This window comes from Nestor notabilis, unplaced genomic scaffold, assembly GCF_000696875.1.
Source record: "Nestor notabilis isolate BGI_N333 unplaced genomic scaffold, ASM69687v1 scaffold26492, whole genome shotgun sequence".
NCBI lineage: Eukaryota > Metazoa > Chordata > Aves > Psittaciformes > Psittacidae > Nestor > Nestor notabilis.
The window spans coordinates 1-14,878 of record NW_009919124.1 but is presented as its reverse complement, the minus strand read 5'-3'; the positions used below and the strand labels follow the sequence as shown (position 1 = coordinate 14,878).

General features: G+C 36.1%; 1 protein-coding gene across 1 annotated transcript; it reads right to left on the bottom strand.

Annotated features, from left to right (window-relative positions):
* Positions 1 to 5,575: 5,575 nt before the first annotated feature.
* DYRK1A (dual-specificity tyrosine-(Y)-phosphorylation regulated kinase 1A) lies at positions 5,576 to 11,875 on the bottom strand. The gene is made up of 6 exons (XM_010010095.1): positions 11,588 to 11,875; positions 9,031 to 9,177; positions 8,501 to 8,641; positions 7,885 to 8,191; positions 7,438 to 7,562; positions 5,576 to 6,395 (listed from the first exon to the last, which is right to left on the bottom strand). The coding sequence occupies exons 1-6, from the start codon at positions 11,819 to 11,821 to the stop codon at positions 5,772 to 5,774; spliced, it is 1,578 nt and encodes a 525-aa protein (XP_010008397.1). The 5' UTR covers positions 11,822 to 11,875; the 3' UTR covers positions 5,576 to 5,771.
* Positions 11,876 to 14,878: the final 3,003 nt, after the last annotated feature.

Here is a 14,878-nt window from a genome sequence, read left to right as displayed (position 1 = left end):
ACTGTAACACATTAACTGTATATCATTCTTTAGCTGGGATATTTTCCACTGTTGCACACAGAGGAAAAATTGCTTGTTAAACAGAGGAGGTCCTGCCTTAGTAATGAGTACCTAAGGTGGATCCACAGTGAAACATCTTTAAGGTATAGATCCTGTGCCCCTCTACTCCATGGCAACAATTTTTTTTTTAAGGATGTCTTTGGTCAGTCTCATTTCCATTCTCAGCCTCCTAAACACAGGTAGAAGTTTTAGTAGGTAACCGCTCAATAAAATACTCTGCTTGGGTTTGGGTTTTTATTCCCACAGTTCTAAAACTTGATTTATAATATCTACTGTGGTTTGCACCTTTTAAGGTCTCGCTAGACTCTGCTTTCAGCCCATTTTAACCTATACATCTCAGCCCTAGTTAGTAAATAAATTAAAATCCCTTCAAGTTGCTAAATGCTGACAATCCACTCTATCCATTACTGCTGCTTCTGACAAACTGATCCCTCCAGCATATGCTTGTTTGGTATGCCATCAGAAATCAAATCCTCCTTCTTCAATTTAGCCTTTCTAAACTGCAATAAAATAATCCCAACTTTCATTTCTGTTCTCTTGTGAACTTCCAGATTTGATCTAAGTCTTGCCACTTGATAAACAGTCTGGATTCAAATTTACCTTGACATAGAACATGCAGCTACATTCCAGACATCTCTCACATTAATTACTGGAATCCAACCTTCTGTGAAAAACTTATTTTCCAGTAAAAGCAGAACTGTTAAGCTTCATTCAACATAGCCATTAAAAGATTTCATTTACCTTCCCTCACATGATTTCCTAGGACCATATAAAAGAAATTTCTTGGTCTCACTTTCAATTAAGGACTGCACAATTCCACTCAAGCCAAGGGTATTTCTCTCCCCTTCCTATGCTATTATTCACATTGGTTAGAGTCCCTCCCCCACAGAACATCAATTCAAACCTTTATCCTCTTCTAAATCATCTATCTTTGCTTTCTCACTAGAATCTCTGAACATCAGTTAAAGTGAATTAAATATTCTCTCTCCTGTTTAGCAGAGGAGCCTGAAGTTTAAAATTTTAACTACCACCTTTGTCTGGTTTATGAAGTGTATCACCTTCTCGTATCATTCAGGTCCTCAGAGACAGTCACTGTGACCACCTTGTGATTGAGCTTGTGACGCTCTGTAACATCTAGCATAAAATATAATGAACAACAGAAACTACAAATCCTCTTGGGCCTAGGCAGACTGCATATATTTGATAGGGCCAGTATGGAGAACTGACGCAATAAAAACAACACATCTTGATCATTATGTAAAAAATAGTTCAACTATTGTAATGAGGTGGAGAAATAAATACCAACTGCAAACTTTTTACTAACAGGTTATTTCTGTAGAACCCCACAAAATCAGGGATATTTAATAGAAAACTACAATTTGGCATGGTATCGTTTCTCCTTGACAGATGTAAGATATTGCGCAATTCCAATATCCAATCCTTTAAAGTAAATCACTTGCCGAAGTCATGCTATATAAAAACTATCCTCATGAGATCAACACTCAGTAATAACTCTACTTTGTTGTCAGTTACTTGCGTAATCTTGACTAGAGAGATACTTACATACTATTCAGAAGTTCCACATAATGATCTTTACTGATATGTATTTTGTTCTGTAAATCAACACAACATATTCACCACGCTGTGTCAGAGGGTTAGAGTTTTAGATTACTTCCTCATTAAAAAATGATGTTCCTGATGGGTTTCAACAGGAATTATCTTCCAAGGTATTTAAGAGTTTTCAGTTATCAAGACTGATATAATGATATAAATATAAGCACATTGATGGTTTAATGAAAGTAACGATGGTAGAGTGATAAACAATGAAGACAAGCCACATCTACAGGTGAATCCAACCCTTCTGTAAACCAGTCCCATTCAGACATCATTATACTTACAGGATGGAAGACCACATCCTGGAAAAGCAGCAGTTCTGAAAAGGACTTAGGAATCATGATGGATAATCATCTAAATTTACAATCTTTTAATGCAAATAACTGAGACTGAAAGATTTAAAATGCACTCCTTGGAGGTATAAACAAACAAGCGAAGATATAAACTGAAAGGTTCAAGAATGTACCTGCACATACTACACGCACACAGCAATACCCAAATCACTACCAGATGCTGTATGCAGTTCTTCTGTCCACGCTTTTAGAATGGATTTTAAAACATCTGAAGTTTCAGAAGAGCCGAAAAAGCTTTACGGTTAGAGATTTAAGGAACTCCATCTATATAGGTTATTAAAGTTAACATATTTTTTTATGTGAATAAAGTGAAATAGTTTAAAACTAGAGTAGTTATTTGTTATTCTAATAGGCAGCTAGCTATCTGATGGCCAGCAGCTGTAACTAAACAGTCCTAAAACTGAAGGAGGACTAAGAGTATGGAAATCTAGCTGAATCACTCAAGAGACACGGAAAAACCCTCACACCTGAAGAATCTATATGAAAATCAGCTATCTTTTTCAAAAGTATGTTCTACTGCACCCAAAAGACATGGACTTCATGATGCAGAAATAACTAGATTGAATTCTAAGGGTAATGGCATGCCAGTCAGATTACTTCATGACCATGGTCACTTCTGGCCTTAACATCAGCTAGTCCGTAATAGGTAGAAAGCTGCAGTGCATATAAAAACATTCAAACTAACAGATGATAATATAAAGAACTCAAACTACAAGTACAGTCCATCAGAATCAAGCAGAGCTGTGTTCATACATCAATGATTTGTATACCTTGCTGTTTCAATTAAAAACTCAAAATTATCTGTTATGCCTCCAACTTTTACTTTCATATTTTTAAGTCTGTTTCAATGTATCTGATATTTACATATTATAGTATAATTATACCTACCATACCATGGCTTGGAGTAGGTTAATTGCATAGGAAGATTTACTATGTTTACATTTTTTCTTAAATTACTTTTTTTTTAAAAAGCACAGTAAAGAGTCTGAGGACAAATTATTCAACTGTTTATCATACATAAGACTGCATGACTATAATACAAAGGGCTTGTCTTCTCATTTAACGTTACAATATACACAGCAAGTCCGGACTAGATCTTACAATCTGAACACAGGTATTTAACCTTTTCCATGCTGTTTATGTTTACAATGCACAGAAGTCCTGTAACCAAACTGTGTAGTAAAGCACACAAAACTGGACTGTAACATAACACAGTATGCAGAAGCACTGGATTTTATGATTTCTTCTTTATGCAGATTTTCTTTTTAACTGCTTTATTTTTTGGCGCTTGCTATGGTGTGGCAACCCGCGCACACAAAAATTACCCAGATTTCGTATTACCCTTATATTCCTAGACAGCAGTAAGTACTGGATTCCTTTTATATTGCTAAACTCAGCATCCTGTTTCTACGGTGACAGCCTTCCAAATCCTGTAAACTTCTCTGAATTACCGAGTTAAAAAATAAAACCAAAAAGAAAACAGGAAAAAAAAAAATCATCCACAGGGTTGACATGTCAATTAAAAAAAAAAAAAAAAAAACAAAAGAAAAAAGGATTGCTTGATTAAAAAAAATCATGATTTACAAGGAAAAACATGGTTAATCCCAAGTATTCATTCCCATTCACATGGTAGTCAGCTGCTGCGTTGCCACTGTAAGTATAAAAAATTCCACCTTTTAGTCAGAAAGAATGACTTCGCCACATGGAACCGACCAGTCTGAACTCTGAATTTTCTGCTAAATTAACTTTTAGAAGGGCTTACTGGCAGAGGTAGATCACTGCTTCTGTAATATATAATGGGCAAAGAATGTTACTCTGGGATGGGCAATCAATGAATTACCCTTCTTCTTTCAAATGTTTTCCACGGAGCTTTTAACTTTTCATCCAAACAAATCTCTGAATGGGCCCATAAATTTTGCAACTGCCAAGCTGACTGTGTTATATTAAGGCAGCATTACCCAAAAATTAGGCACCTGTTAAATACAGCCTGCTAACCTCAGGTCTCATGTGAGTGTTTTGCTTTACTCAGACTATTATTTTGGACCTGTTCATGCAATCAAGGTCTTGCCTTCAAGTTTACAATTATGTTAATAAGGAATACAAGAATCAACTGCTGGTTTCATAGCTTCTGGATCTAGTGTCCCTTTTACCTTCAGAAGCCTGAACACATTTATAATGTAACAGATGTTATAGTCTCGAAGTAGATGTCAATCTATTATGTTCAGTACACAGATTGCTGTAAATGTATTGGCTATGAATTCAACAACAGTTCCAGTTTTGTTTAAGCAATAGTACAGCCATAATTTTCAACTGACATTTAAAAATGGTCTAGTTACACCTTGTGTCAAAGTGCAGAACTGCTACATTATTGGTTACAGACATCTATGTGCTATAAAAACAGCTTTGGTACAATAAATTATCAAAAAAGAAAATAAATTTTTGTAAAATTCACAGCATAATTGTGAGGCAAAAAAGCAGTCACATAAAATTCTGCATTTTTAAAAATGTTCAGGATGAACAGAAGACGTCTTTGTGCAGAAGTAATGGTGGAGAAACCACGTGCCGAGAAAAAGCAAAAGAAAAAAGTAAAAAGCAGGAAGGGACACAGTTGTAGCTATTTCCATCAAACGCAAACCACTACTCCTGTGACCTTCAACCAATAAGGAAGTCAACTTTATGACACACGCAAAGTGACCTTGCAATACCTTACAATAAGTGGGTCACAAAAGTCTATTTTAAAAGAAAGGCCTCTTGAATTACCCATTCTCTGTGTTTTCAGCATTAAGGACTGTCTGCAAAAGCATGTCCAAAAGTGATTGCATCTGAAATGGTAGGCTCTTCTAACTTAAGAGTCCAAATCCATAAGGCCAAAGGTTATCCCAAAGACCACCACTTAGACCTCCCCAGGACTGGCCAGGACCGACCCGTTGATTGCTTCTCAGTGCACCTCAGTTATGAAACCAGTCATATTTCAATACTAACTGACTGTGGTCTCCCAAAATATGAGACCCACAGAATCCCATTACAATTGCTGCTTTGATCCTCAGTAGATTCAGAAAAGGAGAGTTCTGATCACCGCCACTTAGCATGCTCAATGTGCCTTACAAACTCCATTACAACCGTCCCTTTTTACAGCTGAAGAATATATATTTGTGTAATCTGAAGGTCCCTCTTTCTTACAGTACTGCATTTCTGTGCCCATGTTTGTTTGGGGAACTAAAAAAAATATATATATATTACTCACTCCCCTCCCACCCAAAAATTTCAAAGGGCCTTTTTATAAATCATGTGCAATGCCTTTAAAAAGAAACTAGTTTGGAACTACAACTAACATTTGAACAATAACCCCTGTTGAATGAGACCAAAAAAAACCACCCTCCCCAAAAAAACAAACTATGACTATGTTGTGGCAAGTTAAAATGGGGGAAGCAAAAAGTGAACACCACTAAGCTATCCATTAATGTGGGTCCAGACATGGCTCTTAAAAAAGAAAACCAACCAAAAAAAAAAAAACCCAAAAACCAAAAACAAACAAAGAAAAAAACCAAACAAAAAAAACCCAACAAAAAAAAAACTTCATTGTCCCTTTGCAATCTTTTCAAGTTTAAAAAAATAGTCAGCTTTGCCCTCCTGTAGCGGTTCCGTGAGTTTATCTCCTTCTGATTCAAGCAGCTTTGCACTTTGTTTTTGGAAAAACACCACTTCTATAAAAACACACAAGAAACAAACTTAGTTTCAGTTTAGTCACGAGCTAGCCACAGGACTTTGCTGAACACAAACTCCTGTCATGGGAGACTCTTCTCTATCAATTCCTTGCCTCATTGCAAGGTGTCCTTCAGTCATGTAATGAGCAGGACCTGTATTAGCAGAAAACTGGTATGTTGGATGTCCAGCTATGCCAGTTTCTTGGCGCGGATTAGAGTAGACTGTTAAATTCATGTCCATAGCTCCATTTTGTCCAAAGTCCAAGGTATTAGCAGCCACTGGGCGGTTCTGATAGGCCTGATTGCCTTGGTTACCAGTAGAGGAGGAGGATGTAGAGGAAGAAGTAGTTGAGGAAGACAGGGATGTCATGGAGTGGTGACTGTGGCCCACCTCCATAGAATCCTGGGTGGAGGAGCTGTTTGTTGGAGAATTGTAGACTCTCGGCCTGGTCCGGCTACCCAAGGCTTGCTGTCCATGATGGTGGTGGTGGTGGTGGTGATGGTGGTGGTGGTGAGAGCTATTTCCGTGATGATGATGTAATGCATTCTGTTGTTGAGGGGTTACATGGAAGGTGGTTTCTTGAACTGGATGGTTTTCAACAGTGACCTGTGTAGGAGCTTCAGTGGCTGTCCAACCAATTGGAGGAGGAAACTGTTGTCGAACCTATGTTAATAAGCAAAATAAAAATTAAAATGCTTACTCAAATCTGTCCATTTGCAATATATGAGAGATATTAAGTTACTGATGTTTATGCTAACTTTTAAAAAAGTTAAAAAACCTTGGAGTTGCAGAATTATTCTAGAAGTGGAAATACGTCGTTACAAAGCATCTCTAACACCCTTTTCTAAATATACCTTAAGAAAAATTAGTTCACTTTCTGGATGTTTTTTTCAAATGGTTTAAGTGTAATATGTGACCTTACGGTGAAAGTCACAGAAGCAGCTTTACATAATAGTACTAACAAATAGCATAGTATTTGTACAACACTCAGAACAATAAGACCGTTATCTCTGACTCAGGTCTCTGGATACGATAAGCATACTAAGCTAAATTAGTATTTGTAGTCCATATCTTGAATGGTGTCAACAGCATTACAGGAGTACTACCCACACCTCAGGAAGTACACAGGTGATTAAAGATTACTAAAATATCTAGCTACACACAAATTTGTTGCATAAACTAAACTTATGACTTAGGGACAGTTTATGTTTTTATCCATTCTGTACTAAAATAAAAATATTACTGAATTATTTGTAGTTAATGAGTTGCTGCTTCTTTCCAGCAAGTACTGAATAAACTCTAATCCATCAACGATAATGTTGGTGAAGTACCTGAACACCATAAAACAAAATTAAGAACTCCAGCAGGAGTCCACAGAAGCACAAGCTTGTTCTCCACTGGGTTGGAAGACGTGTAGTTCTGCATACCCTTACGCACTGTGTAAGGTGAAGCACTGACAGCTCCATCTGACTTACTGTTACTAATACAAAACCTTCACCACTACAGGATCTCTGGAAATTTTTACAGCTACCAGTAGTAATTTTGCCTAAGTGACGGACCTAACATACAAACAACCAAAACAAGAGCTAGTTCTGTGTCTGAATGACTTCAATCTTGAAATGAAAGCATTACTTAATTTATAGGGATTTAATATTCTCAGAAAACTCATATAAACCAAACAGACAAAAGCTCTACTTAAGCATACCTGTGGGCTGTGTGTTTCACAGTCCATAGCTTGAACAGCAGCAGTGAAGTGTCCACCACTATGTCGATGCTGGTGTGTGGGGTCTGACCGTGCCCTTCCACTGTTGCTTGTTCCAGAAGATCCACCTATAAAATCATAACATGCACAATAACCAAAGAGACACAAAACTTAAAGTAAGCTGGAAAACAGTGACAGCATGAAGGTTATGTAAACTGCTTCTAGGTAAAAATACAAGACCTATGATAACCATTCACATTTTGGCTCATCTATTTTTTTACTTTTTGTTGGCGCAGTTACCTGTTCCAGCCAATTAAAATAATTGTTTGAGGAGCATGACTGACGTATTTGGTTTTTATCCAAAAGAGAGAGAGAATATTTATCTTTGAAAGACTCCTTTGATGTGATTAGGAAATATAATTTTGTTATCTCTTAATGAGAAAAATTTACCTGAGCTTGAAGATGTACTAGAGGTGGTTCCTGAAGACTGTGACTGCTCCATGGCAGGACTCGTAGACACACTGTTACTTGTGTTTGTACCTTCGTCTGCTGTTTTCTTAAAGAAACTATGCTGAAGGGCATAATAAGGTTGAATTCGTGTCTTAGGGTCATAATCAAGCATCCTTAAGATGAGGTCTTTGAACTTCAAGTAGTCAGCTACAGTATGACCCGATTCCCCAGCACGGCGTCCACCTGGTCCTCCTGTTTCAACTCCTAGTATATTGTGAAGTTTACGAGTTCCGGGTGGTTTGTATTCCTGTTGGGAAGTTAGAAATTGCTTGAAATTCATTTATATATTCAGCCTCGGATGTTTAAACTTGCCATATGGCAGTTTAAACATACCATAAAAGGATGTCAAATAAAAGTAAGAAACTATTTAACACTATGGAATGTGTTATTTCATTAATCTGTCTTACAATGTGGAACAATAATAAACAACAATAAAGCTGCATTTTCAGTAAGGCAAGATATGAAACAAAGTAACATCTCACCTTTTCTTTAATAAATTATTATTGACTTTATTTAAAGAAACTGTCCATATTATCATCCTAGTTATGTAACCTACCCTTTTTCCATCTTTGGTCTTCTTCAAGTTCCAAGTGCTATCTGGCAACTTCTCAAAGAACTTTCTTGCTTTTGGTGCTTGGTCAAGGATGTGAGTAGGTGGTATCCCCAGAACTTCCACTATCTTATTCATTTGATCCACCTGTTCCAAATAAAGAAATTTTGTGAGGAACATGTGACAGTGCTGAGCAGCGTGACAGAGTGAGATTCTCGTCACACCAAAGCAAATGAAAAAAAACCCCAGACAAGTTCTAAATTAATTGTGAGTTTAAGAAAAATCCACTATGTACAAAGCAAATTAGTGTATAAGGAGTAAGAGGGAGGATGCAGAAACAGAAAATTATTAACAGGCAATTTAGAATTCTGACGAAAGACACTGCTGTCGCTGATGCTTATTAATTTTATTATTCATTTTAGAATTACTAGACTTCCCTAATTTATGCATTACAATTAAACAGATGAAACCCATGACGAGAATGAACAAAAACAACAACAAAATCTAATTACTTGTACTGTAACATATCTGCATACCTCATTTGCCCCACTAAAAAGAGGCTCTCCAGTGTGCATCTCAACTAAAATACACCCAAGGGACCACATATCAATTGCAAGATCGTAAGGCATTCCCAGTAGCACCTCTGGTGATCGATAAAAACGACTCTGGATATATTGGTATATCTGAAATAAAAGCATGTAAAGGTAATAAACAGCATCCAAAGAGCACTATTACGATCATGTATTACAAAATAGAACTACCGTGAAATACATTTTTGGTGTAGGGAGAACCAAGGTATCAGTGATACTAAAAAGCATCTATACATTACACTAATAAAAATATGAAAAATGTTAATTAGTTAATTCTTAAGATAATAGTTTACAGTGTGTCCAACCCCCTCAAGAAAAAAAAAAGTGCAGATTCACTCGTGATGTCAGTATTTAACATTTTAGGGTTGATAAGTGTAACCTCATACAATTACACATGATCGTACAAAATTTTTTGTCTGCTACTACCCTAAGAAAAACTATTCCACAAGCCACATCAGAATCATGTAACATTTCAGATAAAACAGTAGAAGATCAAAAGCCAGGATTCTGATGTGATGAAATGAGATGAAATTATCAGGTGATTCTAGGAACTAGAAAACAACACCTGGGAAAAAGCAACCCTCTTCCACCCCTGCTTAGTTATCCTGCTCATTTCACGAGACAGATAATTCTATCTTGCTTCTAAACCTGGAGACTGGCTTAAATGTAGGGATACAAAAAAACCACACCAAAAAACCACCAAAACCAACCAGCCAAACATGAAAACAAGGGGGAGGGAAGGGGGGAAACAACAAACAACCCCACCCCACAACTGCAAAACCCTTAACAAAAAAGAACTAAACAAAATACGCCCAATACAGAACTGTACTTTATATCCTAAGTAACATGCAATTTTACCCAGCACTTTCCACAAAGGTACTCGTATTTCCCTACTGCTTTCTAAATTAATGAATAATTACCACTAGGGGTGTGTATTTCTGCTTTTTAACATCTCAAAATTATCTCATTATTGACCTAAACAATCCAGATCTCATTTCACCTCCTGGTGTCTCCCTTCACCTCAGGCTGAAAAGTTTCTAGTTTAGAGCAAAAAGTCCCCTTATTAATCTAAATACGTCTCACCACTGCTTTCAATACAATAATCAATATTCCAATCTGTTCTTCCCAAACACATAGGGAAAAAGTGACAGGGTGCCACTGGCCAGTCTTAACTCCTCAAGAGAGAATTGGGGAAATTCTGTTAAAGCTGGTCCATGAAACTTCTTAATTCTTCACATATAATGATCCCATCTGCAGTATTACTAGTCCTACATCTGAAACTTCGTACCTTTTGAAAATGTTGCATATTTTGGGGAGCTTTTTTGTCTGGTTTCTTTAACATCCAGCTTTCTCAAAGGAAAGAGATACCATTCACAACTTCATAGATAAAACTGCCAAAGGTACACAACAGGACCTGGGAAGGCTCAAAATCCCTCTTTTTTCTCCCCAAAGAAACTGAAGTCTAACTTTTATATAAGATAGAAGACTTCCTTACCTCTCCAGCTAACAGCTTGTTTTCAAACAACTAAAGCAAAGGTACCCTGAACAGAAGTGGTCACTTGCTCAGCTGAACAGAATTCTTTCGACCAGGAAACAGTGTTTGTACTAGGACTATAAGGTGAAAGCTGAACAGGACATCCTGATAAACTCTTCAGTGAGCAAATTGTCAGTACTAATCAAATACTTGAGTTATATGATGCAAAGTTCTTCCTAAAGAAAAGAGGCTTTGGCATCCAAGCAGAATTATTTACGATCTTAAATTATTTATTATCTTAATATCTTGATAGTATTGTATATATTTCAACATTTCTTCAAGCAAAGAGGTAATTGGCTATGCTGGGGAGATTCTAATAGCTCAAATAAAAAACATGTAGTCATCTTCAAAGCACATGAACAACAGGACACAATTACAAATTTTTGGTCAACTATTTAATAATACAGATCTATCCTAATCTGAAGAACTGCTGACAGAAAGTAATTTGGCCCTTTGTCCTGGAAACGCTTTGCACATACACATCTTTACTCATACCACCACTAAACTCAATTTAGTCTTTCCACAGTTGCTGAAGTGTTTATAAAAATGGGTTAGTAACCAGTTATCTTTAAAAGTCAGCTACTGCAGTGTCTCAATCCTCAAATATCTTATCTCCAAGGCACACTAAATGCTGAAGTGGGAGGAGTAATACATGTGAAGAAAAAAAAAGTCGTCTTTTATTTAATAGCACTGCAGACTTCTATGATCAAGTGCTGATGCATTCTGCATTAACATAGCGTAAAAATATAACCAAGAAGAAAAGAAAGATGGAAAGTTTAACTACTATGGTACTAAAATTCATATTTAAGGCTCCTGTGGACTGCTGATGTCTAAAACCCTATATAAAAATTAGCTATGTTTCATCTAAATAATTATTAATTATTTAGTTCAAATTACCCATCTACATATTATGATTTTTTTTATTATGTATCCAACGGTAGCATAAATAGAATTTTTACTAATACTCACCCTCTGTCCAAGTTGACACGAACTGCCAAAATCAACAATCTTGATAGCGCTTCGTTTGGGGTTACAGAGCAGTATATTCTCAGGTTTTAGGTCACAGTGAATGATACTAAGTTCAGGAGTCGCCAGAAAAAGCAGTGCAGTGCACATTTGCTGTGCAAATTTTCGTGTCAGGTTCAGTGAGACACCTCTGAAGTTGGTGTTCCGCAACAGATCATACAGATTGTAGGACAGCATTTCAAAGACTAAGCAGAGATGGTTTCGGAACACGAAGTGGCGCTTCAAATGTACTTTAAAAAGGGGAAGAAAATAATTAACACATATCCTGCATGTACTAATTACAACACAATGCTTAAATATTTTAATCAATATGTAAGAAGCTGACCTGTAAGATAATACAGTGTTACTTTTTTCTTTCCCTGGATCTGTGGTTATTTACAAAATATTGCTCCTGTGCCTAAAGTGAAGGGGGACATTTTGCACACTTGAAGTGTCCTCAAGTGTACCTCAGGAAAGCTACATGAACCAAAAAATTATTTAAATGACAGAAGGACTATTCTTTCAAAATAAGCTATCACTCCCCTATTAGCAAAGGCCAACGCATCTTTGGGTAAATAAAAATACCAGCAAAAAAGACAACTGTAAACTGTGTAACATAACCTTTGTCACAACACTTTTGATCTTTTTCAAGGGAGAGTTCATTTTTTCATCCTCCTAAAGCTGAAACTGTATTCAAGTCCAAGCTGACTAGAAAGAAGTGCACATATGGAGGCAGTCTCAACAGTAAAGCACGTATCACACTTTAGACTGAATTATTTATTAGGAATTTCCCTTATGCTTATAGAGAAAATATTTGATTGTCAGATTCATTTAAAATATACTGACATTATAAGCTGTGACTTCAATTGATTACTTCAATTAATAAAACTGATCAATATTCCAAAGGCATTATATTCATTTAAATCAGGCAAACTCCCAATTTATGAAAGCAACCAATTCAGGCCAAATCCAATCAATTCTTTCCATGAAATAGGTGAGAAATTCATCACATGAATCTGTATAGAGGCAAGCAGGATTTACTACTCTGTCAATCACTCGGGCTGGTTGCCACAAGAAAACTACTACTGAAATAGGAAAAATACTTTGGCCCTCAGATAAAAAGCAACACACTCCCCTCTTTGTCATAATAAAATCTTGAACCAGTATTAGCACAATGAGGATTCAGACTTTCAGTTAAGGTTATTACTCGGTGTCCTATGCCAGTTCTGTACGAGTCCCTTACAATTTACTTTTCACAATACCATTTGCTTCTACCCTGATGCCAGTTCCTGCAATACATCATTGTCTAGACCTTTCATATTTTCTCATCTTTGTCATAATTTCACTATCCTCCCACCATGAAAGCACCATCACCTTTCCTTGTAGCCTTTCTACACTTGATACTTGAGTACCTCCCCACACCACCTAAGCTTGCTGGAATCACTACTTATTCCAACTGATTTGGAACTACCAGCATGCTCCTGGCCAGGCAGTACCACTTGCAACTGACACAAAGCTCAGACAGCTTGGATAAGAGCTGAACTTGCCATATCTTTCCTTCAATGAAGACATGACATTTGAACATCTCTCCTCCACTTTGCCACCAATTTTCACAAAATTTTCAGACCTTAATGCATTCTTACACTTGTGTTAGGTTTAGTCTGAAGAAGACCAGTCCAGTTTGAAGGTACTGAAGGAGATCTGACAGAATTGTAAGCAGTTGAATTCATGTTCTTAAAAAATCAAGCTGCAATGTATTTAACCATCTTCTCTCCAAAATCTACATTTTACACTACAGAGTATATTGTAATATTTGCAGTGCTTTCAGCCTTATTCAGCTGTTCCTAGAATCATGTATCTGAAAGACCAGGAGAGGGCGAACTGTCCGTATGTTCTATTGATAACTTACTTTTTACATCAATATACTGTATGTTTCAATTAAGTATCGTTGCAAAAGTATGTTCATAAACAACTGTTCCTATGCTTAGAGATATTTTCCAGTGAAAAGCCTGGAGATTTTGGATTTCCATGATCAGTATTTGCACAGCATGCAGTACAAGATATTTATTAAAAACATTATCCATTTGGGATTTTTGATCTTTACTGATGCTGTCATGTTCTTTAATACTGTGTTAATTGAAAGAGAAACTATTCCAATATACCCTAACAGATTTGGAAATCAGCTTGAAACAAGTCTAAAATCACCTGCCTAAGCAAAGGCAGTATTTATTATTCCTCCACTGTTCAAAATTATACTCCCCCCCCCCCTTTTTTTGTTTCAGCACTGCTTTCTATGTAAAGGCGTCCTGCCTTAACTGACAGAGGGAGATTATATGATGTTTTGGTCCATTTCATTTTACCTGATACTACAGACTCTCTAACAATTTAAAATTCCAAGAGCTTATTTGATGAAGCTGTAGTGTCTTTATTTGCTGTGTATTAATCTGAAACTGGTCACAACTTTAATGTTCCTAAAACACCTTTCCAACATAATATGCTGTCACCTTTAGATTTTTGTGTTACGGAAACATGTTATTAATAAATTTAAGTTAAAAAATACCTTAAAAACGTCTACCCTGAATATATAAAATGTATTGTGAACATATTTTATTAAAACAGTTGAAACTTAACTGAATACTCATCAGAGAATTTAGTAACAATGTGTATTAACATTATTTCAAAGGTTTCTTTCTACATTATAAAAAGAAAAATTAGTAATCCAATATATATACACTCAAATCAGAAAAGCACAGCTGTTCGTATTTCAGCTTCTACGAACTAAAAAAGTGCTTAAAACCAGTTTCATTTTCCTTAATAACTTTTTCATATTTCTCATCTCTCTTTACAACATACTGTTGCATTCCTTCCACCACCTCTTGTCCAAATTCTCCGCTCCAGAGCATGGAAAGGATTTAGTAACCTTTTACATGAACTGACTTAATTTCATCATTATTATAAAGTTCACCTAGCATTATAATAATAAATCAAGGGAACGCCATTCCCACCTACAGGAACTGTCAAAATTATAAGCTTCAAAGTATTTTCTGAGCTCTGAATTCCAAATCTTAACATTTACACAAGCCTTATCTTAGTTCTGTTATACAAAATTTTGTGTTTAATACACACACTCAAAAAATAATTAAGCTAGTCATAAAACTACTGTATGATGCTGGTTTCCATTAAATATGCATGCTTTTATCCATGACAGTTCTGATATATAATAAGATAATTCAAATAATAAGATATATTATTTAA